This window comes from Amphiura filiformis, chromosome 15 (genome assembly GCF_039555335.1).
Source record: "Amphiura filiformis chromosome 15, Afil_fr2py, whole genome shotgun sequence".
Taxonomy (NCBI): Eukaryota; Metazoa; Echinodermata; class Ophiuroidea; order Amphilepidida; family Amphiuridae; genus Amphiura; species Amphiura filiformis.
In genome coordinates, this window is record NC_092642.1 from 936,665 (window position 1) to 963,282 (window position 26,618).

At 37.0% G+C, this 26,618-nt stretch overlaps 1 protein-coding gene across 1 annotated transcript in view; it reads right to left on the bottom strand.

The window, feature by feature from the left end:
• Positions 1-25,716, bottom strand: part of LOC140171124 (uncharacterized) — a 37,701-nt gene extending 11,985 nt beyond the window's left edge. The window contains 22 exon segments of the mRNA XM_072194307.1: positions 431-547; positions 1,067-1,227; positions 1,584-1,633; positions 2,301-2,619; positions 2,774-3,333; positions 3,618-3,698; positions 3,701-3,905; positions 4,847-5,113; positions 5,892-6,033; positions 6,374-6,487; positions 7,308-7,480; positions 8,166-8,537; positions 8,816-9,156; positions 9,614-9,826; positions 10,403-10,691; positions 10,948-11,186; positions 11,292-11,400; positions 13,476-13,614; positions 14,121-14,231; positions 15,526-15,686; positions 16,388-16,426; positions 25,401-25,716. Of these exon segments, the coding sequence (XP_072050408.1) occupies positions 431-547; positions 1,067-1,227; positions 1,584-1,633; positions 2,301-2,619; positions 2,774-3,333; positions 3,618-3,698; positions 3,701-3,905; positions 4,847-5,113; positions 5,892-6,033; positions 6,374-6,487; positions 7,308-7,480; positions 8,166-8,537; positions 8,816-9,156; positions 9,614-9,826; positions 10,403-10,691; positions 10,948-11,186; positions 11,292-11,400; positions 13,476-13,614; positions 14,121-14,231; positions 15,526-15,686; positions 16,388-16,426; positions 25,401-25,526 (4,328 nt within the window). The 5' untranslated portion in view covers positions 25,527-25,716.
• Positions 25,717-26,618: the final 902 nt, after the last annotated feature.

Consider the following 26,618-nt stretch of genomic DNA (forward strand, 5'->3'; position numbering starts at 1 on the left):
ACATGTCAGACTCTACTTGTTCTATTAGGATACTTTGATTCGTTTCATAACATGACAAACATTACATTTTTCTGCATTTTATAATGCGGTTTTTTTGTCATTTTGGAACGTCATTTTTTGCTACCAACCGCAACGTAATCGCCTTACGGTAATTCCACGATTGACCAATTCACAATAGATTTCACCCTCTAGAGGGCATAATAACCGATTTTCGACTAATGTAGCTTGCCGTTCGCGTTCCCGTGTCACGTTTCACGTAAATTTCGCAATCTCTCTATTATCTCCGTCATTACCCGTGAGTTGTAGAAATCTCTAGCTGTATTAAGGATAAGGCATTACTATATAAAAGTTTCTTCACAAAGCTAAACTTTTATTTGTCAGTGTTTTGTGTCACATAACGTAGGTTTAACTCCAGTAAATAATTACTTACAGTTGTGATACATATCCTCCTCCGTTACCAGTCTCCAGTGATCCATCTCGTAGATCACTACGAATGTTATCTCTCACTTGATTAGGTTCTCCATTGTATGTTTTACCATCCACAGTCCTGAAGATAGAGAAAGATATACAAGTTAATGAACATCACCATGTCCCAAGCGGGAGTGCCTTTTATCAACCAGAGTGGCATTTAATTAATTTTAAAGTTGTCGCTATTGCTATACATATAACTATTTTAAGATTACTTTAAAGTTACAACTAATTACAATTAGTACAAAAGGTCCAGTCAGCAAGAGCTGTCGAAGAAGCATGTTTTACAAGCAATAAACAATCAATTCGAGCGTTGAGAGCCAGAAAGCCTCAACTCACATTCACCTGCTCCAACATAATGAGCATAAAGTCGCCAGGGCACTATAGAAGATACAGTCCATTATTCATGACAAAATGCAATAGAAAACAAAAGACCTTGTGGGGCAAATGTGGATTTTTGAAGGCCAAAGCAAGGAGCCACAGCTGGACATAGTGAGTTACGGCTTCAGGCTGAACACTCGAATTTCAGTGTGGAAATATTTCGTTTATTGTTTCTCCTTTAGACACTTAACTGGTATTACTATTCACAAGTACTCACAAGGAAAAGTCGGTAATGAATGCATCGTTTGGTAGTTTTTGTTTATATACGGCATATCCTGGGTCAGTACCAGTATTCTCCATCGTTGTAGTGACCGTTGTTGTAGCAAATCGTAAAGCAATCAAGGAGTCGATGTTAATGCGCTTTACTTCAATACCGTCCTGGAAAAGGAATTGCGAAAATAGTGTTAATTTTGTGTTATCTCGTAATGACGCTACAGATCCCTTTCCCTTAAACAATTTGCCATATTCTACCAACGTTTTGGGCTTTAGCAGGTGGTTATAACTCATTCTACCAAAGAATTTACAATGTATCATTACACATAATTGCCTTGTATCATATTTTAAGTTTATATGCTATAAAGTGTAAAAACAACGACAGGCGGCGCTATCATTCTTCAACCATTTGTTCAATATTATATGTAGCACTTTAAATATGTTGTATAGGCCTAGTGCTTATTATTAGCACTTTAGTAGAGCGACCAGGTTGTATTCCCAGAAGTGATGTTTTCACCCACCGAACTTTCCGTATTGACAGGCAGCTTGTTTTTACTTGGTGGTTTTTCATCTGAAATCATAAGAAACAGAAACATTTACTGATCGTTAATTTATTGTAGTGTATAACATATCAGGCAAAAATACTACATGTAAATGCAATACTACATTTGAATATATAAGAAGTACATGTTCGATAAAAGGGGCAATGAATATAATAATTGTCTGTATGGCATATTCTACCTTATAGTTACTGCTCCGCCAATTGATCAATACACGCAACTTTAGTCATAATAGCTCATGCTTAAACATTGCAAATAATGTTAGCCATGGTTTCCGAACTTGAACTTGATGGCATCACTTGCGCTTAAGCTCGCTTATACGCATCTACCCTACCTTCATATTAAATATTATATTTTGGCTTTATATTGCTTTCTTGTTTACCATTTGCGACGTTTATAAGCATTTTTTTCCATTTATTCCAAACATGGTAAAATTCGAATTTTTATTTGAATGTCTTACCTGGTTCAGGATCAATATCCTCCAATGCACGTTTCAACTTGAACTTGATGGCATCACTTGCGCTTAAGCTCGCTTATACGCATCTACCCTACCTTCATATTAAATATTATATTTTGGCTTTATATTGCTTTCTTGTTTACCATTTGCGACGTTTATAAGCATTTTTTTCCATTTGTTCCAAACATGGTAAAATTCGAATTTTTATTTGAATGTCATACCTGGTCCAGGATCAATATCCTCCAATGCACGTTTCAACGCGTCAAGAATAGCCCCCGAATGAACAACAGTTGGCAATGGAAACTTGGCGGCAGGTGCAGGCTGACCATCGTTCTCATTGGTCAAAACCAGAGGTGTAATTGGTGTGACAAAGTTATAAGGTAAGGCGAGTTCAGCGATGCGATCTTGCAATAACTTTCGTGCATTAGGATCACTGGTGACGGCATACTTGTTTACCAGGTCTTGTATGGTTTTGATGGTCCATATACGTTCAACCACACGATCAACCGAATTTTCTGCAGAAAGCTCCGGTGAGGTGTACTGTGTAAAGTGGAAATAATAAAAAGATTAGCCGATAAGACAGTGGTCATAGAAGAATAGCCATTACGTTAGCGCTATTCTACACACAGTGTGTGTTTTTACTTCACGAAATATTATTATGTATTAAAGGCACTTGCATTAACTTAATTCTCACCCTGATATCGGCATCATGTGTGCGTTGAAATTCACCAGTAGCCGTATTACCATTTATAGTAGCTCGTAGTCTATCGGACGTTGGCCTAGGGTAAAGCTTCCCGGCAGTGACAAGTTCGGATCCGTCAAAGTACACTGGGAAAAGACGGTCCGTGATAGTATTGGGTCTTGCTACAGCGCCAGGATAATCCATCTCAATCCCAAACAAGAGTGGCTTGGAAACCTCAAAGTAGAAATTTGTTAATTGGTCTCTGACATCGGCACTGGAAAAAATCTTACGTGCTTGACCATTATTTCGTAGTGCTAACTGTAGTAACAGATTGAAATCAAGCGGCACGTTGCGCCCAACACTAATAAATCCAAGAGCAAATAGTGCATGTTCACCATTGAGTGCAGTGTCCACTACGCGGATGATTTCATCTGGTTCGGTGATTCCACGAGTAGGTTTACCATCTGAAAGAACTATCATCATGGATAGGACCTTTTCGTCGTCAGGAAGATATGCTGCTTCTTGATCAAGGAGACGATCAGCCTCGAGAATTGCTGCAGTAAGGTTAGTTTCTGGAATGTAAGGGCACATAGGGGGTCAGTGTTCAAGCGGGAAATGATGCAAATCTTACCAATGTGAAGCGATTCATTTTGGCTTGGTGAAGTGCGCTAAATTCTAAGTTTTTAGTTGGTCCACAATCAAAGTGAATTGGTGAGATGGCAAGATATTAAATGCAAATAAGAAAGTATCCTCGTTATAATTGCACTTGAATCCTGCTTATTCATTCATTCATGCATGAGTAAATTTATATTTATGTAACTTAATGATAACAAAAGTATGTCGACTATAAACTTACCACCCTGATCCGTTAAGCCATTGACAAAGTATCTTGCATCTCTTAGATTACTAACAGACGCAGGCACAAGTCTTCTACTCCCCAATGCTCAATACCTTCCGAGAATGCAATCACATTAAATCTATCATTAGGTGACAGATTAGTAAAGATTTCGTCCATTGCGGCTTTAGTTTGGCTTAATTTAGTTCCCGCCATAGAAGCGCTGACGTCGATGACAAATACCACGTGCTTAGCGGCATGTCGAAGTGAGCTTGGTGCGAAGAAGTGCACAAAGTAGCCATTTTGAACCTGATGGAATAAAACAGTAGATCAAATCGATTCCATTAATACACATGGACGAAGGGGTTGTCACAAATCCCCGCCTTCCACAACGATGTGATCATATTGTAGAGGTTGCCATTTCCATACGCTGTGGTCGTACCCCTAACTATTTAAAACCTGTATTGAATATTTTGCATGTACGAAATGTTAAATAAAAACCAAGGATATTGAACATACGAAGGAAAGTTTAACTATTAATACGATCCATTTTGATTGTAAGATATCATTATAATAAGGATACAGTATGGTGTGAAAATTGACTTCATATACGCGCATAATTATTGGCAATTGATGGGAGATCGCCCCGTATAATAAAGGAGGTTATGTTTACATCTTTGACTCATACTTCTGACGCGTACGCCCGCACGACGTTCAGATGATCGTTTTGTACTGCTCCACGCGCTTTGTGCCTCAAGTATATGACATACAAGTTTGATAATATCATCATATATGCAGGTAGTGGTCCATACAAACGGATCCCAAACGGCCTTATAAAAGCGCAAGCCGTCAACGTATGGAATGGAACACGGCAACATCTCTATTAACATGATTAATAGAAACAATCTTAACCCCCTGAGCACTACCTGTCGATCTAACATTGTCTCTGATTGGTAAATTACATGATATCTTCACTTTAATCACCAACCAGAATGGAGCTTTGCAAATAATTCACCCCATTTTTTTTTGCGTGGTGAAATTATTCTAACAATGTTGCTGATTGGTCCAATTGATAATGAAGACCTCTTTTAGGCCAATCGGCAGTTAGTTCTCACGGGGTGAACGTAGAATAGGCGATCTGAAATCCTGCAAGAAATTGGATGACAGTATGACACGCTTAATACAAGCATGTCGCTGTAGCGTGTGCGTACACGCCATGACATTCAATGTTATCATAAAAATCCACGTACCTGAGAATGACTCCCATCTTGTGAACGAAACAAATCATATGTCACAACAAAGTCTCCATCCAGTCCCTTTGTCCCATAATCCAACTGTTCATCTTTTGTAGGTGTGTAGCGTACATGTACACGGTTACGACTGGTTCTACGAATAGTATCATCTAGATCGGCATTCTCTATAGAACTTTCATCATCACGGCTTTCGTACTTGGCTGCAATATATTCAATACCTTGTGGCTCAAGGACATAGACGTCTATTTGCATATCATCTACTACCTGAAGGGGTAAAAGAATGACGAAAATGAAGTGTTATGGCGCTATCATGTTTGGTTTGGATTAAATATCACTCTGCACTTCAGGCAATTTTCTGGTCGGTTTGTTCTTAGCAGTTGTTGTCCGGATGTGAACGTGAAGCAGAAAATGTGGCGTGCAGTTAGACATTTACCTGTTACACAGTTATTCACGTGAATATGTTTATATAATAACTGCATATTAAATGTTATCGCAATTAATTTTCACAATCATTTCCAAGAAAACCCTATAACATTGGGCTATTCCAGATCATTCACACAGGGGAGCACGGCGGCCGAGCTGAACGGGCTCTGACTTATAATCGGAAGGTTGCGGGTTCGAGCCACGGCGACGCCATCGTGTTGTGCCCTTGAGTAAGGCACTTTATCTCGTTCACTCTTCTCCACCCAAGTGTATAAATGGGTAGGCTACCGGCATCCTTATGATGGGAAGGTAACAGACTCGCTGTGGAGGAGGTGTAGCGATCCCACTATAGCATGTATAGCAGCATTACATATGGAGGAGTCTGGCCCAATCGCAAATGAAAGAGAGATGGGCACTCCGATTACTGTTTATACAGGATCGTCTCCTTTACACCCCTATGGTAGATTTCACCTTAATCTCCCACACGGGAGTGTAGATTTCAAGTAGGGTTACCTGAACGTTGCAATCCACTCTACTAATTAGCATAGGCCGCGATGTGCGCATCGGCCATCGAGAAATGATTTCGGCAAATGACGAAAACTTAATTTGTATTACTTACCTGTCCGGGCCAAATATTAACGCGATGATCATAGTATCCCTGTCTTCGCTGTAATAATTCATCATATATCAGTTTGAAGCTTGCATCACCGTTAGGATCTACGTCTCTTACGCGAAGAGTAATTGTGTCTTTAGTTGGATCGCTGCAAACATATCAAAGTACAATAATAGATGAAGATTTTATCTGTAGAACATGATTATAAAAAACCAGGCGGGTGTGTCTCATTTGTTCATGTCAATATGTTTCCATTCTAAATATGTATACTTTTAAATACTTTAGACCAACGATATACAAATAATGAGACCCAAAGGTTCCCATAATCCCAGGTTTGATATCAATACAGGGTGTATCAAAATGATTGGTACCCATCAGTTTCCAGTGATTATGGACAAGACTACCACAACAAAATGCAACATAGGCGGTACTTAATTTATAAATGAATATTACAATTTGATACAGCCTGTATTAATTTGTCTACCTACCGTTTCGTTACCAGGATGACTCTGCCATCTGAACTCTCTGCTGTTGGACCTGTTTCAAATTGAGGATCTCGTATGTCCTGAACTCGACCAACGTATTCTTTTCCATCTATTACTCTGAGGGTTTAGAAAATAAATAGTTCGTAGTATAATCATAAAAGATCTCTCAAAGATAATGAGTTTGAAAAGTATTGTTTTCAAGAATGATTAGACCATTTAGAGGACAAATCATCAGTGAAGTCACAGTTGTAGAAAGTAACTGGTATAAAGTTGCTTTATTCTTTTAAGAATCATTTCGATTTTGTCCTATAATCTCCTCAAAAACCCCTCCAGAAATATAACCACTCTAAATACTTACGACATGTCTAACGAGGCAGGGATGGAAACGTAATAACGAAAACGTACATGGACGAAATAGAGACTGAAACGTAATTTCTGTCCAAATTGAATACGTCCAGTAGTCAGCATGGTGCTGCAGGCAACATTTGTCTTTTAGTTATAAGACTCTTCAAACTTTCAACAAATAATGTAGATACCGATATGATTGACATAAGAAATTTACATAATTATCTAAAAATAAAAATGTTCCACCGGTATAGGAAATCATGATTTGTCATTACGCATGTTTTGCATGGACCATTTCAGGAGGACTTTTACGGGCACAGATCATGCGCGACTATCAAAACTTATTCAACCAACCAAGAACTAGGTCATGTGTTGTTACACAGCTTGATCGACGAAAGAGGTGCCGATGTGATGTTGACGCGATTCAATCAGACATCAGAACCCTACTTCCGTGCGCCAAATCGACAGACCGCTAAAGAACATTGCTGAAAACTATAACAGAAAATTACTACCGACGACTGATTGCTTTCATAGATAAATTTTGGAAATCATACGATACGACACTATTAAAGAAGTTACACTAATTGCTTACACTGTTACATTAGAAATGAACGCCGTCTGTGGGATTTGATACGTAAAGGTGACGTCATTTATATTGCTTCCCCTATTGGCTATATCTCCGGTGACAGTGGTTCTTGCGTATCGTTCTGTTACATTGGATACGATGTGAAGATTGTATATGTCATTATAATCGGGCGTAGACGGCTGAAATAAAAAATGAAAAATAGAATAAATATAATCTTCACGGGACCTGACTGCTTATCTACACCCCACCCAACCCAATGCCTTTCTTCACCAGATATGGTACTGCTTTTAATTAAATAAGAATTATTTTATCTTCCCATTGGCGTTACTGCTTAAACTTTCCATTCCCAAAGACTCGACTGCATACCAATATGAATGCCGGTTCCTGTGGGGTGGTACCTTCCAATCCTAGAGCAAGACATTGCGCTTAAACATTGTTATGTAATATTTTCACCAAGATCGCGTAATGATAGTGCTAGCGAATATGAATATTATCTTCCCGGAACCAAGACTATCGTTTAATCTACTTTCTCTGCATTGCGCAGGCGTAAGTGAACAAATCAGAAAGTTTAGATGATAAGACAAAAGATTCCATATATCAGATGGAATAAAATTATTATTTTGGAGTAAGTTGGGGGAAATGAGTATGTGGATCACGAAGTGCTCCTTAAACGTGAAATAATATTTCCACATTACATTTCTCAATTACGAACGCGACGCTCTTGTGGACGAGGAGGAGACTATCTGGTGAAAAGCGGTAAACAAATATTTCACCAATTGTCTGAAAGGCAACAAAGTTGGTGTAAACGCAAATCAAATTTCTTGACATGAAAATGACTTGGAGTTGGTATTAGACATGACTCACAGGAGGAGATGGCGACGGTGCTGCATAACACTCCGCTGATCCTATTCCACGTCCGGTATCTCCTTGTCCGCGAACACCAATAGAAGGCCCTTGAATCCCCCAATGTAATCCAGGGGGTGTTCTCTCCGTCACAGTCCCAGTACTACCGACAACTGCAGGCGAATCAGCGAACGACATAGACATAAGCGGTGTTAGAAGATTGTACTGTTGAGACAGGGCTGCCGATCGTTCTATGATCGTACGTCGGTCTTCCGGGTTATCGGTGACAGTGAACTCATTGAAAAGTTGACTGAGAGTAATGAAGGCCCATGTCCGCTCAGCGAAATCAGCAGGTACCTCAGCTGAGTTCCGAAGAAGTGGTGATGATGTTGTCTAGACAAAAGGTAAATGTTGAAATAATTATGCCTACCACTAATTGTTCCTACTTATACATGCTATAATTAAATATCACAATTGTTTGAGTGTTCAATGCTAATCATGATTCATTACGAGCCTTGAAATTGATTTCATTTAGGTGCAAGTTGGGACATTGTGCACACATATGCCAAAAAATCAGATTTGAAAAACAAATGACGAATTTCATATTAAAAGTCCTTACATTATGGCTTTAATGGCTATTTAAAGAGAATATAATCAACTTTACCACATACCCGTATAGGGACATACTCCTCTATCTCAATGACACCTTTCTCTCCTTTTGCGGTGATTCGTATTGGTAGATTAGCAGTGTTCGGGTTTATCAATCTACCGGAAATAGCTAACTCGGATCCGTTGAAATAGTTGGAAAACACAGTGTTAGAAAGGCTTGCTGGATCCACGACGTTACCAAGGTACTGAATGATGATATCAAATAATAGAGGCGTGGCTACTTCATCGTATACGCCAATCAATTGGCGTGAGGCGTCGGCATCTTCATAAATTTTGCGAGCGACACCATTGTTTTGCAGAGCCAAACGTGCTAGGAAGTACAAGTCGACGTCTGCGCCAAAACCTAGGAAAGATGAAGACGTCATCATCATTATTCCATTTCAAAAGTACTTCGACAGTTAGAATAACATACTATTTATCGATCTAAATGGTACAAAAAAACTTGCAGAATGCCAGCCCAATCTTGCAATAATTCAACTGTTCATTAAAAAAAGTATTAAAAATCGTAAAAATGTATTTTTGTTGATACTGGGCCCCAATCAAGGCCACAAGCCCGGAAGGGCTGAGGCTAGATACTCCCATTATGAGGACTTGCAACTAATAGAGTTTCAATGTATAACCAGCAGCTAAGTGACTGAAATTGGAAAATTAAGGTTCCTGTCATCCAATTCACCTAAAGCATGTTAAGCAGCTAGAAATTCTGAAAATTTATAATCAATCTTAACTTCAACTGTGTCACACATCTTCCATGGGGGTGGGGGTATTGAATAGTTTATTTATAGTGAGTGCCATGAACCTACCGAGAGTGACAACCGCACATTTTTCCCTCTCGTTGGCATTCTGAATATTCCGTTCAATGGCACGTAGGTTGGTTTCTCCAGCTGATGGTACACCATCTGTTAGTACAAAGAGTATGCAGATTCCAGGTGTTTCGCCTGCAGCAAGACTTTCCGTTGCACCTGCACCGGCGAGTTGCTGGAGACCGTCCAACATGGCCGCGTTTAAATTAGTACCTGCATGGACAACAAAATTATACGCCTTGAATAAAAAAGTCATCTATATAATGTAGGTTTAAAAACAATTCTTTTACCTGATGACCCGTTATTGAACATTACGCACTTTTGATCAAATCGGGTTACGTGAAAGCACTATATCTGAAATTACGTGCGATGAATGCGTATGGAACGCAGTAAAGCGTACATAATCTACGCAGATCATCACACGTGGTTACACGTTATAACTTGTGCTGTGGATACGGGAACTCGCTTTACCTTGATATAAACAACTTCAAATATTTGGGCAAGAAAGTGGTATTTTCTCTTTTAATCGAACTATTTTTGCAGTGAAAGAATATAAATAAAGGTTGCTACCCTATCCTTTACATTCAAATAAAGTGTCCTCAGTAGTGAAAACGTTTATTTATTATTTGCTGCCTCGGACATTGACCTTAATATCTCAATTCAATACAGTCATGTCGATATCGTATGGCTCTCATTCATTGGACACATAAATTCTAATACTGTTAACGGATTATGATAATACCCACACTTATATTCAAACTAGGCAAATTGAGCTGATCATTTTATTACCGTACAGATCCTCCAGTGTGTCTATGTGAACCTTGGCCTGTGCAACATTTGATGGGGTAGCCCGTACTAGTCTGTCCTCCTGCCAATAGTATACTTGGTCAGAAAATGATATTATGTTGAACCTATCGTCGTCTCTCATCTCATCAAGAATTGTCTTCAGTGCTGCTTTGGTCTGGCGTAGTTTTTTGCCAAACATGGAACCACTGACGTCAATAACGAACGCGACGCTCTTGCGGACGGGGAGGAGACCTTCTGGTGAAAAACGGTGGACAAATACTTCACCAATTGTCTGAAAGACAACAAAATTGGTGTATTGTCAATAATTTAGAATTATTTTTCTAGATATATACTAACCTCCCAAAAAGACTTCAATTGTTACTCTTGATCATAAACTTCATCGCATTTATTAATTGGGCGTTAATGATTGCCAAAATGGGAGCGATTGATGTGGCTATGAACAGTTTAAATAAAACTGTTCAGGTTTAACCTTTGCGTTTTGCATCGCTGTTAAAAACATGATTGAATCCCTAAATGGCAAAACCTACCGTAACATCGCCAACATCAAGATCGTGGTTGATGTCATATCGAATAATAAAGTCACCGGACAAACCCGATGTTCCTCCTTTATCTCTTTGTTCAGTTTCCGATGGTTCATATCGAAGACTTGCACGTTTGGTTCCAGATCTGGTTATAAAGTTGTTTAGACTGCAATAGCCCTCCTTTGAGCACACGATCCCACCACCACTACCACCGCCACCTGCGCCTCCTCCACCACCTCCTCCACCTCCTCCTCCACCTCCTCCTCCTCCTCCTCCTCCTCCACCACCACCACCACCTCCTCCCGCATTAAGAGTTAGACTTCCACCTTTTGTTACACTGACAACACCACTGAGTCGATCTGCCAGTGGTCTCATGTCCAACCCTGACTCTATACGGCGGATACCCTGTGGTTCAGTAACGTACGCCTCAATAGAATAGTCACCCTGGTCTCGTACAACCTGCAACAATATAATGAAAACATGGGCATAATTTATTGTAATCACGGTCATTCAATGAGGTATATGTTGGAGTCATGATACTAGATCGGGATTATTGATTTCTGAAAAGGTTTTTTCTCACCAAAAGTATTCGCAAATACAACCTGCACTGGCAAACATTTTTTTAGTATAACAATAACAAATAAATTTCAGTTTCTGATTTCCTATTGTAATTTTGAATGATTTGAACGATTGTTTTGCAAGATTCATTAATTAGCCAGACAAAAAGTTTGAAACCTTATTTTATGAAGGTTAGCAACATATCAACCTAGACGAATTCGTTTCCGTTTGTTGGTGGCAATTGACCTTTTCGGGTAATCCCATAATTCTTTGCTGTTATACCTAATTTAAGGGGCTACTACACCCCTGGCAAATTTTGTGCATATTTTTGCATTTTTCTCAAAAATTATAGAGCATTGATGACAAGTAAGATATTTATATTATAGGGGCAAGGACTACAACTACTGCACTGGAAATTTTATTTAAGCACAAACAACAGTTGTGGTGTTACAGTCAAAAATGAGGGAAAACCATTATTTGATCAATAAATCAATAACTACTTGCCTTGAGTTGCTGAATTTTCAGTGCAGTAGTTGTAGTCCTTGCCCCTATAATATACATATCTTACTTGTCACCAATGCGCTATAATTTTTGAGAAAAATGCAAAATAGGCACAAATTTGCCAGGGTGTAGTACCCCTTAAGATTACTGCGCATTTGAAAGCCGTGAAGTGCGCAGTAACGATGTGCGCATTGGCATGATTGGCGTGTTGACATCTCAGGCATAGACTATTCACTCAGTATGCCACTGACCAGCTTCTATTATGCATAGTCGCGCTAAAAGTCAATCGATACATGTTGAAATCACTCAATCAGCACAATACACATTTTTGATATGAAATTCATTTTCTCGGTCAAATATAAAGCAATATTTTTTCTACAGTAATATCAGTTAAAAACATAGTGCTTGGATATACCTTTAAAAATTGTGTTAAAATTATGTATGAAATTGATTGTGTCTTTGAGTGAGCTCTTTTCGGAATTATGTTTTTGCGTTTCAAACTAATATAGAAAGATATTTCCCACCTCTGTAAGGCACATCGTGGGTGTGGGTGTGTGTGGGGAGTGGGGGGGCGGTGGGTGGGTGTGTGTTTGTGATATTATAATTTTGTCAGAATATCCGTTTTGATTCCACCTTTTTTCACTTGCAACTGCCGAAATGTCCAACCAGTACTTCTAATATAACCTGCAGAAATAATCAATATTTCTATTGTGGCTTGCAAAAAGTTTTTTTATCTTTTGTTAGCGAATTACGTTACTTTAAAAAGCAAAAAAGTTGACCCAAAGAAAGCTCACGGGGCAGGTTGAAGCCTTTGAGAATCGAAAATCTTACACTAGCATTATAGTTTTCTTCTGACATTTACCGAAGAAATGAAACTTATTGCTTTTCATTTGACAGAAATTAATTATGAAATGAAAAATTATAAAAGGTTTGCTAATTTCAACACCTAATTAAGTGACTGAGTGGGTCTTGTTTTACAATAGCCATCGACTGACTAGCTTTCTGCATGTAATACAGACTATTTTCTAACACTCAAAGTCCTCGTGCACTATAAGCTATGAATTCTCGCATATTCATGAGGGCCGATCGTGTCGGGTCTAATAATCCCGCCAGCGTTGCGTGTCTTTGCGTATAATGCGATAGAGCGTTGCGTGTCTTCACGTTTACGCGAAAGACCGTAAAATACGTAGTACTTGTGTAGCAGTTTTGTCTGTCGCATTTCATGGAACGATCGGCCCTCATTATTAGATGATGCTGAGACTGTTTGGAGTTGTCTGTATGCATTAAGTCCATGATCTCAGGTCTAATCGCAAACAATTATGGATTCGGTTAAAGATGACGCAATAATTCATTTATAAGATGTAGGCCTAGGCCCTAGTACAAAAGATTGAATTAAAAGGTTGACTCGCTGAAAACATAAAACATAGCCATTATTATATATATATTCGAAATAATAATTTAATTTCACTTCATACCTGATTGGGTTGTACGCTAACTCTCTGAGTGTACCATCCACCAACACGTTCTAATAACTCCTGATATGTTACAGAAAACGCTGCCCGGCTCCGTCGTCCAACATTAACAGACACCACGAACGTATTCCTTGTTGGGTCTCTGTGATGAGAACGGAATATTGGATCACTGAAATGCAGTTTCGCATTTAGGGAACAATCGGGATGAATTGTTAAAAGTGGCTGACCCCCACAAAAAGGGTCATTTTGCCGAAAGGTATGTGTGGGGGGCATGTTTCGAAGGTAATTTCTTCATTTGATCCCGCAATTGATATCAAACAGCCTTGCCTTTACAAAACACATACGAGGGATGAGCAGTATGCTTAAAACCTTTCGCCTATGTATCGAAGCTTATCTGTTTTGATGTGATGATCACATGAATAATGAACACGATAAAAGACTGTACCTTTGTCTTTGCATTCAAAAACCCCATCCATGAATGATAGCAAATACTTCGGTATTAGCAATGGCATACAATCAATAGGCTACAGACACTAATTAAAAAAATATTAATGAGCCTCTATTTAATATAAACCGATTTATCGTTGCTTTCGTTCGTGAAACACGATTTATGAAGAGGAAACATTTTGAGAGTTTCTGTTGGCTTACACAGCTTCAAGACGACCAGAAGATAAACCGCCAGATGCATCAAATGTTGTCGAGTCATCTGTGTCACATTTATCCATCACATGACCAAAGTATGTTATATCATCAACCTCACTGAAATACAGTCAAGAAATTAAACTTATGAGTACAATATGGGAACCTCTTTAATACTTGATGCGGCAGACGGATCTAAGAATGGATGGAGCAGACAATTTATTAACGAAAGTTTTATGTTTACTTTTGTGAATGTTGTCATTCATCCATGTATGAATTAGAATAAAACTAGTCAACTGGACTCAAGTTTATCTTGAGAGGCTACGACATCGCGCCTTATCCTAGGTGCATCTTCAGACTGTCTGTTTATCAGGCGACAATTGGTCGTGACTCTGTCGTGTTGCCAAAGGTTATAGATTTTGAGTCAAACTTCTTTGATCACAGAGTTGTAGGACAAACAGGGCAATGCCGTCTATGCTATGCAATGCAAGGACACTGATTGTCAGGACTTGTATATATAGATGAAACCAAACAGACATTGGCCAACGCATATAGTACCACCACAGACGTGCTAGTACTAATTGCGGGGATTCAGCCGTGTACACGCATTTGGACAGCCCAAATCACACCTTTGACAACAAAGACGTTTTGACTTTGGTTCGAAGTGGGAGTCAAGGAAGCGATCTTCGTAAAGAAAATATAACCTTCACTTACCAAAGGAGGCGGTCTATGCCATAATTAGGCAGGGCCGACAATTCTGTGATCAAAAACATGAGTAAGAACATTGACTCTAAATCAACGACCTCTAGCAACACCACCTTGTCACAGGTCGATGACCAATTGCCGACAGATCAACAGACGGCCTGAAGATGCACCTAGGAAAAGGCGCGATACCGTAGCTTCTCAAGATAAAAGTCAGTCCAGTTGACTAGTTTTATATTCTATCTTAATATTATGGTTATTATTACTATTGACTTTTTTTGTTAATTAAACAATAATGAAATATTGTTTCATCTTATAAATTGGTCATAAGTACTTCAACAAGACGGAGGTTTTCTGTTAAAAATGAGGCAACTGCCAAACAGGTCCTTTCGATTTAATATTATGTTGTGAAGGATACTACATTAGACGGCTTCATTTCTTAAATAAAAGCTAAGGTTCTTTCCATGAAACAGATAAGATTAGTCAGAGAGCGAAATGGTACTCAATTTTGCAACAAAGACAAGTTAAAAAATAATGGAAGTGCAAAATATCGGAGAGAGGAGGCATTTGGCTGGACATCCAGAAAGCTTCGGTATGGAAGCCAAAGGGTTGATCTGGTTTGGGCATTATGTGTCCAGAAAAATAATGACAGGACTTCTGCTGTACAGAAGTCACGGTGGTGATGTGTGTGTGTAGATCTACATATTCTTACATTGTAAAATTAGATATGTAAGCGTTCGGTGGCAGTTGTATGGTGAACGCCACAGGCCGAGGTTGGCCCCCAGTGTTGGCCAGCTTAGCACTGATTGTTGTTTCAGCGAATCTAACGGCAATCTTAGAGTCAACCTGATACTGTCTGACATCAACGTGACTCTAGCAGAAAAGAGAAGAAAGAGAGAGAAATTTTAGATGAAAAGGCACAGAAAATTACACCAAAAACTACATAGGTCAAATACAAATACAACGTGTTTTGAGGGGAAGTAGTCAAAACTACTGGTCCCTCAGTGTTGGATGCTTTGACTACTTCCCGATGCGCGGGCATCCACTACTCAAAATATTGGACCTGCCTGTCGTCGATCACACGGTAGAGGATAGTAAAAACAAAAATTCCTATCGTTTGTTCTCTAAATGATACTCATTTTGAAGGTAGTTAATCAAACACATGTATAGCCACATTCATAATTCTCGCGTTTCACAATACGATGCGCCACCAGCGGTTGCTCTTGGCAGTCAAATTTTTGACTTCAGTGTCGACATCGCCGTTCTAGCTGTTATTTTCACGCGAGTGTGATAATATATATGTTGAAATCAGCTCCACGAAGGATTCCTTGTAATCAATAGATAGAAAATGGATTCTACTATAATTGTTGTTTTAGTGTGCGTGTGCATTCGTATGTAATATCATTATAATGACATTTAAACCCACAATGATGCATGTTCCTGTAATGTGTTCGTATTACGAGGGCTTTGGATGTCGACCTTTTCACATAATGCACTGCGTATTTTGGCATCGACCCAGCGACCGCTGGAGGCGCATCGTATTGTGGAACGCGAGAATTGCATCGTGATATTACCTGATCAGTTTGTCTCCTGTTCCGGACTAGATCGAGATTCTGAAACAAACAATAAACAAACACCTATAGTAAATGTGGTAAACAAAACACAAGGTTTACATTTTTATCATGTTTATATTATAAACTTTTATGTAGTGTCCCAGAAATAGAAGATCCCAACGAATGTAGAGATATCTCATGACGCTAAATTGGGAATTATTAGCCAAGGGAAAAAGTAGAGCAAGATACCGGATTTGGAGTCCCAAAGGATCTACATCTACTAGGATACTCAGTAAAGTTGCCAAGGCAATATCTGACTGAGAAAACAATACTGACGCCGGTCATCAGACACGGATCAAAAACTGACAAATAATAAAATTACACTTAAAGCTACTTAAACTTACAAAAAGAACTGCACTACTTAATTAACACTTTTGTTTTTAAGACCAGATGTAAATGATTCCAGTTTGTTACAATCGAGTAATGATGAGGGTAATGAATTCCAGTCCAGTATGGTGCGCGGGAAGAAGCTGAACTTTATACGTTTGTTTTGGGAGCCATGACACGGAATTTAAGAGGATGATATTGGCGAGTATGTGATGCCCTTGGTGTTTGTATATAATCCGGTATGGGGACGGCAAAGTTTTGAGTTTGAATTTTGAACATGGTGATTAAACGTGATGTTTCCCTTCGTTGTTGGAGTGATGTCCAGTTTAACTGCTCTAACAAGTTGGTAACTGTGCCCTCTGTTCTATTGTAGTTATTATTTACAAATCGCGCTGCCCTTCTTTGCACCATCTCTATTTTATTAATATCCGCTGCAGTGTGAGGATCCCAAACTACACTCGCGTACTCGAGAATTGGTCTTACTAGTGCAAAGTACATCTGCTGTTTAATTGATGGTGGGCATCTAAATAAGTTGCGACGAATAAAAGAGAGAAGTAATCGGGATAAAGTGTCTTACTCAAGGGCACAACACGATGGCGTCGCCGGGGCTCGAACCCGCAACCTTCTGATTATGAGTCAGGGCCGTTCCGCTCGGCCACCGTGCTCCCATAATCATGATAATGACTAACACGAAATGAACCAAATGAAATAGAAATACGTTTAAGAAATTTATTGTGAATGGTGAATTTACATCTTCAGACGAACGGATCAAACTAATAAATGTATCTTAATAAATCTTACCAGAGTCACATTGCCGCATAATTAAATATAATTCACGTGCAAGACATGATGACAATATGTGCGCCATCATGTTGACCAATCTAAACTAAACATCAGGAGACGAGCCTGGTAGCGTCTGTACCGATTGGAGAGTCAACAAGAAGTGAAGTATTTATCAAAGTACGGACAATACCTCACCCCACGGCGTACAGATAATACGTCGTTCACTCGATGAACGGGTATCATAGCTAAGTTAAAGTACAATGATCCATATTCAATTATGCAAATGAATTATCGTCACAACAGATATTTTATTTTCAAAATGTGTTTCAAAATCGTTTAGTATTTCCATAATCTTTTAATCACCATCTGCACGAAATCAGAGCTGCAGAGCTCATTTGGATTTTTGGGCGAAAATCACGAAGTGATTTTCGACCCATATTGCGCTGGGTTTTGTTCTACTTACTTCTTCACGGCGTTTCAGAATAAAAACGAAATATTCGTGCTGTCTATGTAATCACGAAACTACAGAGGCGTTAGTATCCATTAAAATTTGTCATTACTACTTCATGTTGATATTCAAACAGTGCTATAAAGTTGTCGTACCAAGAAATGTGTTTGTATTAAAAGAAATAATTGTTTTACAACTTCCATGAACTAGCATTACTTTTATGCAAATCAGAAAATTGCAACAGATATTTTTCATTTCTTTCAGACTGAGCGGTATTGCCAGATTGTACGTACAGTTGGGCTACATTTAGCCTCATTTAGTTTTATTGATACTGTCGAAATACTTGCTTGCATGTGCTTGTTGCTTTTCTGTAGCGTATAGAATGTGTTAATGATACTATACGCCTTCACTTGGCTCTGCTGATGTAACACCGTAACGCCCTCACTCAGGCTTGCTGGTTTAAGGAGAATCCTTTAATCGGTGTAAATGAATAAGTGGAGCTAAAAGGCGCAAGGTACCATTCGGAAGTAAATTATTGTACATGTACCGTGCCAATTTGACTTTCTGAAGGGGGGGTAAGATGACTCGTAAATCTGTATATAGATTGAGAGATCTGATACTGGTAATAATATCTGGGTAAACGTGGAAGTTAACTTACAAAGAACGTCATTTATATTTATCAAACATTTAAGGCTAAAGGCAAAAATTACATGTGAAAATGTTATTCTGCGGATGAAATTTATTGTTAGAACACGGAGATAAAATAGCATTGAATTGTTAGAAGATTGATGCACTTCTATCTCACAATACACGCAAGCCATCATCATAGTCATCATGATATCAGGTAAATTACATGATGTGATCACGCACTTCTTCCACTTGACTTTCACTTACCTGTGTTTTCATTGGTCAATTGTTGTTGATGTGCATTACTTACAATTGTATTCATTGGATACTTTTGGTGTCAAACTTGAAGTAGCTTGGCACGCTTTGATCATGCACTTCTTCCACTTGACTTCCTCTTACCTGTGTTTTCATTGGTCAATTGTTGTTGATGTGCAATACTTACAATTGTATTCATTGGATACTTTTGGTGATAAACTTGAAGTAGCATCGGTATCGATCGGGGTGCCTTGTCAATATCGTGACAAAGACTTTGTTGAATCTGCGCTTGTACTAATAATTTTAGTATGTTTATGTGACAAATATGACCATTCACTTATAATAATATTAAATTATCATGATAATTATCATTAATGACAACACTGTACACTACCAGTATCTAGCTATGTATCAAAGACATTTACTTCATGTAAACACCAACGCTCTTATTGTGGGATAGGCTCTTATCATGTAAATATTGTATACCAATAGCTCAGGGGTAGCACTAACCTGCGCTTGGAATCTGAACGCATTCTTTTAGCTTTTGGCGCACAAAACTTCAATGTAGAGGTTACTAAAGGGTCATTTGGACCTTTTATTTCTATTGTATCCACAATTTCACAACATTTAAAATTTTGGACCCCGTGTTTGAAAACCTAGCGCTACCCCTGCAAAACGTACTTTAATGACCAATATGTGTTCTGTAATAGTTCTTTATTCTTCATTTCTATTAGATTTTCAGTGTATTATAGGAAGTAGATGTATATATAACAAAAGTTATTCATTTGTAACCACATTTCTTTAAATAAACACAATACCTAAACTGCTTATTATGCTAACAATTCACGTTCATTGACTGTTGCACTAAGTATTATTCAATGCTTATGAATTTCATCAACGTGTACAATCTTTTCAATCCAGTATATTAAGAAATACATGTATAACACAATAAAAACCAGGCCCATAAAAACACATATCTATAATCTGCCAACAATTGAACATCCTTTTATAAATTTTCTCATGCTAATAATCCTTTTTAATATCATCAGCTGTTAGTATTTATCTAAACTTTCATTGTATTAATATGCAATGTATCAAAGACATTACGTTCATGCACAATAATAACATTCTTATTGCGTAACCCTTGTATGCTCATAACTATAGTTACTATTTACATATCAACATATATTTTTATACTTTTTTATCCAGCTAACGACTTAATAACTATGTGATGCCATCAACAAAAACAAACATATTTCATTGGAAAAAATGATCCAAAGCAATATTTCCTTTTCATTCCTCTTTTGGAAACACTGTACTTGCTCATATCTTTAGGACTACTTATTCAAATTCAATGAAGTCTCTGAAAAATGCAGGGTTGTAAGTGCTGCTTACTATCCTATAGGCAACTTAACAAATGTCCTATAGCAAATTTAACATTTCAAAGTTCCAACTTCTGCTTGATGCCATCACATAATGTGTATTAGTGTAACCTTTACAACTTCTACTCTTAATACATATTTGTCAGCAAAATACTTATTTCTTTCCTTTTTAAACAGCTCTCTACCATGTTCACAAATGTCACCTTGTCTAAAATTTATATCAAAATTCTAAGCAATTTATGTACCATCACTTAATACTATGTAATGTTGTAACTTTCAAACGTAAGCTTCAACACTATGCTCCTCCTTGTACAATATATCAGTAACTTCAAAAGCCTGCCAGTTACAAATGTAAATATGTACATTATTAAAATTACTATATATTTTTGCACGAACAAAACTCAATATAATGCCAAACTTTCACTTTTAAGTCTTTCATCTTCATTATAAGTGACTTAACAAACACATGAAAACAATTCATATGCCAACCACCACTAACCTTCTAATGACATTCATATTTTGTTATGGATATGACTGATGCACATAAACTTATTTACATAATAATGTCAACGTAATAACTACTGTGTTATGATAATGCTTTTATGTTATCTCGATCTTTATAAGATTCTATTTCCAGTATTATTAAAATTACAAAACTACATTGCATGTGTCTGTAGTAATTATTTGTGTTTCTTTTAACCAACTTTTAGCCAACAATTGCCTATCAAGAATTATCCAGTGTATTTTTACTACATGCCCTACTTGTCATTTATTATGAATAATTCTAAAAACAATTCGAATAAAATAACTACACCTTTATCATGGCACTTCCTCTTGATTCGCCCTGTTCCTTTTTAAAGGAATTTTTATTTGAAGATATGACTCGGAGTGTAAAATGGTTGCAGTGTCAATTTTGCAATTTTCTGTTGATTTCAAGTCTAAGCACCTAGTGGCACTTCCCTGATGAAATTTTGTAGTTTTTGGAGCCTTACGTCATGTACGTGCATACATCTGTGGCTCAAGTTGTCTCATTTTTCTCAAAATTCAAACACCGTAAACAATGATACACGAGACAGGCTAGCTACGTGCGTTCATCCATTGATAAAATAAAAGAAATGATGCATGTATTGTATAGGAAATGTTCTCTGAGAAGTCTTACACCCCCTTGCCCCCCATGCCCCCCCGACGGGGTCAGCCATGGAATAACAGCCATTGGTAGATGGAAACTGGCAACGGCCATTCGTTTTTAAGGTTGGTCTGAACCCTGGAATTATGGAAACTTTCGGACCTCATAACTGCTAAATTATTAGTCTAAAGAATATAAAAGTATACATTTTAGAATGGAAATAACTTGATGAATTCATCTGTGAGGTCCAATTTGGGCCAAAATGCTCATTTTTTGAAAAAAATCCAAAAAAACAGGTTTTTTGGCCCAAATTATTTCGCGCAACGTAACAAAAAATTGTTTGGCCAAAAAAATGTTTTTATTATTTTTAAAAACTAGATAAAAATATCTAGGACCCGTATTTTTATTTTTTTGAATTTTGACCAACTTCACCAAAAATATTTGAAATTTGGGCAAAAATCGGGCTTTTTCATGATTTTTTGAAAATTTTGCATTTTTGACCATTTTGGTGCAAATTTCACAAATTTGGTCAAAATTCAAAAAAATAAAAATACGGGTCCTAGATATTTTTATCTAGTTTTTAAAAATAATAAAAAAATTTTTTGGCCAAACAATTTTTTGTTACGTTGCGCGAAAAATTTGGGCCAAAAACCTGTTTTTGGGATTTTCTCAAAATGAGCATTTTGGCCCAAATTGGACCTCACAGATGAATTTATCAAGTCATTTCCATTCAAAAAATGTATACTTTTATATTCTTTAGACTAATAATTTAGCAGTTATGAGGTCCGAAAGTTTCCATAATTCCAGGGTTCAGACCAACCTTAATTCTCCTAATAGCTTAAAATTAAAGACGCCATGCATATCAATAATATAAAGTATAATACAAACTTTTGTAATGCAAGAAATTGCTAAAAAGTTATGAAGGAGGGTCACTACCATATCCATCGCAATAAATAGATATACAGACTATGACCACGATGACGCATAAAACATTTTTCAAAAACATTCCCATGTAAAAATTACATTTTGTGGTCAATACCCAAAAATCAAATGTCTTGAATTGAAGGCCAATACAATGATTTGCTCATCCATAGGATCGTAAAAATCATCAAAATTCTGATTTTGTCACCTTGGTTGGTGTCACAGATGTGCTAACATAGCCTGTTAGTGGTTAAGGGGTCGGTCACCCCGTGGTCACCCACTTTTCTTTGATGACTTTGACCACAATTTTTCATTTTTTCAAATATCTTTAAAAAATAGTAATCTAAGATAATTGAACAGACAGTAGGGCTCTACAGATTCAATCACATTATAGCTTCTATTGAGAATATTCTGCTTGAATGGCATGTTAAGATATCTAAAGTCTGCACAAAAAGTAACTCAGCTGTTATAAATACGCCTATAGATTCAGAACAAATAATTGTTTTCACAATATTTCAATATAGAGAGAAGGATGATTTATTTACGCGCATTTTGATACCCCATTCGTCAAATGTCGTTCAATATTAACAACACAGTAGTGCTTTTACAGAAAAGTACCCGAATTTAAAAGTTGCAGTTTACAGCGATCAATGGTTATAATGCCAGCACTGTAAACACGTAAAGCCCGCCATTATCTTCGCGCTTACTTCAAATCAATACAAATAACTGCAACTTTTAAACACTGCTGTATTGTCAATATTGAACAAAATTGGACAAATGGGGTATCAAAATGCGTGTAAATAAATCATCCTTCTTTTTATGTTGAAATATTGTGAAAACAATTATTAGTTCTGAATCTTTTGGCGTATATATAACAGCTGAGTTACTTTTTGTGCAGACTTTATATAAATATTAATAGTGCATAGCAAATTGGATTGTCTTTTATGTTATGTGTTTAAGTCTTAATAACAATAACATGATCAATTCAATCGGATTTACAACGGACGATTAGTGTAAGAAAGAAAGGCTTATCCAATCCAGTCAAAAATACCTTTCAAAATATGTTAATTTATAAAGACATTTCCAATAATAATATTATTAGATTTAATCTGAGAAAGTAATCCACGGTAATTTCACTACGTTATGTCCTATTTAGAGAGTAAAATATTAAACCTGCCTATCCTCTATAACACGATAGACCATAGTATCGTATATATAATATTTATATTATTTATAGTATATATATTACCATAGGCTGAACTATTTAGTTAGCAAAACATTAAGTTACAGACTTGAAAACTCCGTTTATTCTAAAATGAACGGATCTTGTTTACAACTTTACGTGATCAGCTTGGCGTACTACGCCTACAACGGGATACATATGCGAGCATCGACAGGCGTTTTTAAACGGCAATGCGGCCGCTGTCGTCTCTCGCCTGATAAAGAATACCCCGGGAAGAATACCCAGGAACCAATCAAATTTAGCGCTTACAAGCTAAAGCACGCCCACTGAATAAGACAACATTCTAGATTGAATTGAAAACTTCTCGATTTACATCCATTCCAATTATGTAATTGAACTTGACATTCACCCAATTAAAAACTTACTTAACAACTTAATATGCTTAATGCTGATATCAATCATAATTATCATGCGGTGATTTGCTTTGCATCAGATGTCATGTCCAAAAAAATACTAAACCTTTATCTAAAACTTGTTACAACGTCTTCCAGAGTCACACTTAACACATTTTAAAATCAGATTTCTAAATTTAGTCGGAGAGTAGAGGTAGTTTAAAGTAAACATAAACCCATACTATACATGCCATAGATTTATTGTATGCAAAAACTACCCTTCTCTATCAAATGCAAAGTGCAGCTCAAAAAGAACATGATAGAAAACCCCGTTTGCTATAATTGTAGACTGCCTATTTGAGTTGAGTTGTTTAAATTGACTGTACAAGTACATATAGTTAAAGACTTGTCTTATTGCAATGGGTTAAGTAAGTTAAGTTTAAGTTAACAATAAAATCCCGGGAATAAAATAGGCTAACTCACAGGTCACCTTCTAATTGTATTTTATATTCGATAGTGTCAGATTTCACACACACCATATAAGAACAATATAATCCTAAAGGCAAGTATTTAACCAGACCATTGTTATCCCTCACCTCACTGTTCATTGTTCCTATGCATTTAAAAAGAATTTCAATTTTATATGTTAACTTTAGCATATTTTGTGCATAATGGTACACACGCTGAGGGTGCCGTAAGGTTAGATACGTGCTTATCATATGTACGTAATTTGAACCATATTGTGAGTGCAATTAAAGACCCATATATATGTATATATATGTATATATATATATAGAAGAAATTTCCTACTTGTTTTCACATGTAATTGTATTACTATGCAAGTATGTGTACAGTTAAGGGAAGTGGATATTAAATTAAACGAAAAAAAAGAGTTAAAATATAGTGAAATGTTATCATTTTTTTACTACGAAAATAGTTTCTGATCCAATTCCAACCGATAAAGCAACATGACACGATATATATCAAGACTGACAATACTCTGGCAATTACTCAAGTAACTTAGTAAAAGAGTAAGTTCTACGAAACTATCCCTGCTGGCATGTAATCATAATATCAATAAGCTTAACCTTTAGTAATGTTGCACGTCACGAGAATTACTTTAGTATACCGGAATATCATTTGGTATATACCAACTAAAATTACTTTTCAAACCAATTTGATCATGTTTACACTATTTTGAATTCTTGGATATGCTATTACCATATGACTTGGTAATCATCATGAGAGACTTCCAAGAAGTCATCCTACGTATATTGGCTAATAGTAATACTTCTAAAATATCATAAATATCATAAAGACATAATAATTACCAATATTTCTGTCTAGAAAGTCCTCATTCAGAAACTTAAATTTGTACTTTATACAAGAAGAGAGAAACATGAACATTAATGTGAGAGTAATTAGTGTAATTGTATATTAACATGCATGTAGTTATGGTAGCGACTGTATAATGTCAATAATATTTCTTTTTGAATTAAGAATTATTGTTAACATATTAGTATTCCTTACCTGATATGGGTTTGTGCGTAATGTTTGCTGTACAACCCATACAGCCGGTGATCCTATCGTAGACGGTATTATGAGATATAGACAGAACCAAATAGTCCTTACATTATGTAGTACCAAACTTGCCATATTTCCAATAATGTTATTCCTGCCACTGTTCTAAATAGATTCCGTGTGTAATTTGAATCAATGCGGATGGTAGCTGTTCATGAACTGCACGATATGATGATTAAGAATTGCAAACTCTGTTTCTACGAAAACTGAACAGCAAAAGTACAGTGTGTATGTGTGCGTATTTTGGTCGCCCTCTCAAGCTCTCTCACTACGATACTTTTTATTGAATAATTACATGTAGTAACTACGCATAAATAGTATTGATGGATGAAAATAATTGGATAAAACATTTCATGCTGATATTTGGCTGCAAAATAGTCTCCAAGTTTGTTTCCAGTGGCGTAGCTGAGGGTGGGAGTGGAGGGGCAAGCCTGTGTGGGCGGGGCCATGCGACACACCCCTTGACAAAAAATATAAAGGTCCAAATTAAAAAGAATAGTTAACAAACGGACCACTTTCAAAGCTAAAACTGTTTAAAATAGCATTTTAGATGGAAAATGTTTAACTACCTAACGGGCCTGTTTGTCTAGAACATTATGAGGAGGCGCCCTATCTAACGTTAGCTTTGGGCACTTAATTATTTTATTGATTTTTCAATTTGCACCAGGTAAGTTGGGTGAAAAATAAACAAAATTCTTAAATATCCAAAGCTAACGCTAAATAGGGCGCCTCAGCATAATGATTAAAATTCCGATACTTGAGGGATACGCTTTTGGGAAGGGAGTGCGGCCAGCCTGGATAGTGAAGTGCCGAGAATATTTTGGATAAAACATTTCATACTGATATTTGGCTGCAATATCCAAGTTTGTCTCCAGGTGAATCACACATTGCTGGATAAAATTTGAACGCATGTTATCAGAAGTTTTGACCAACTTGAGCAATTGTGTGGATCACTTGGTAACCCGTGTTGGTTCATATTAATTTGTAAGCGCTCTTTTTTAAAAGTCATAGTTCATTGAATTTACACCCGTATGACAAAACAAGCGAAAATAGTAACTTTTTGCACAAGATTTGCAATTTAAAAAGAATTGACCTTTGCTCATTCTAGTGACTCTAGTATATGGACAATATAAGACCGCTTTTTCATTTAATGACATAAAATTTGAA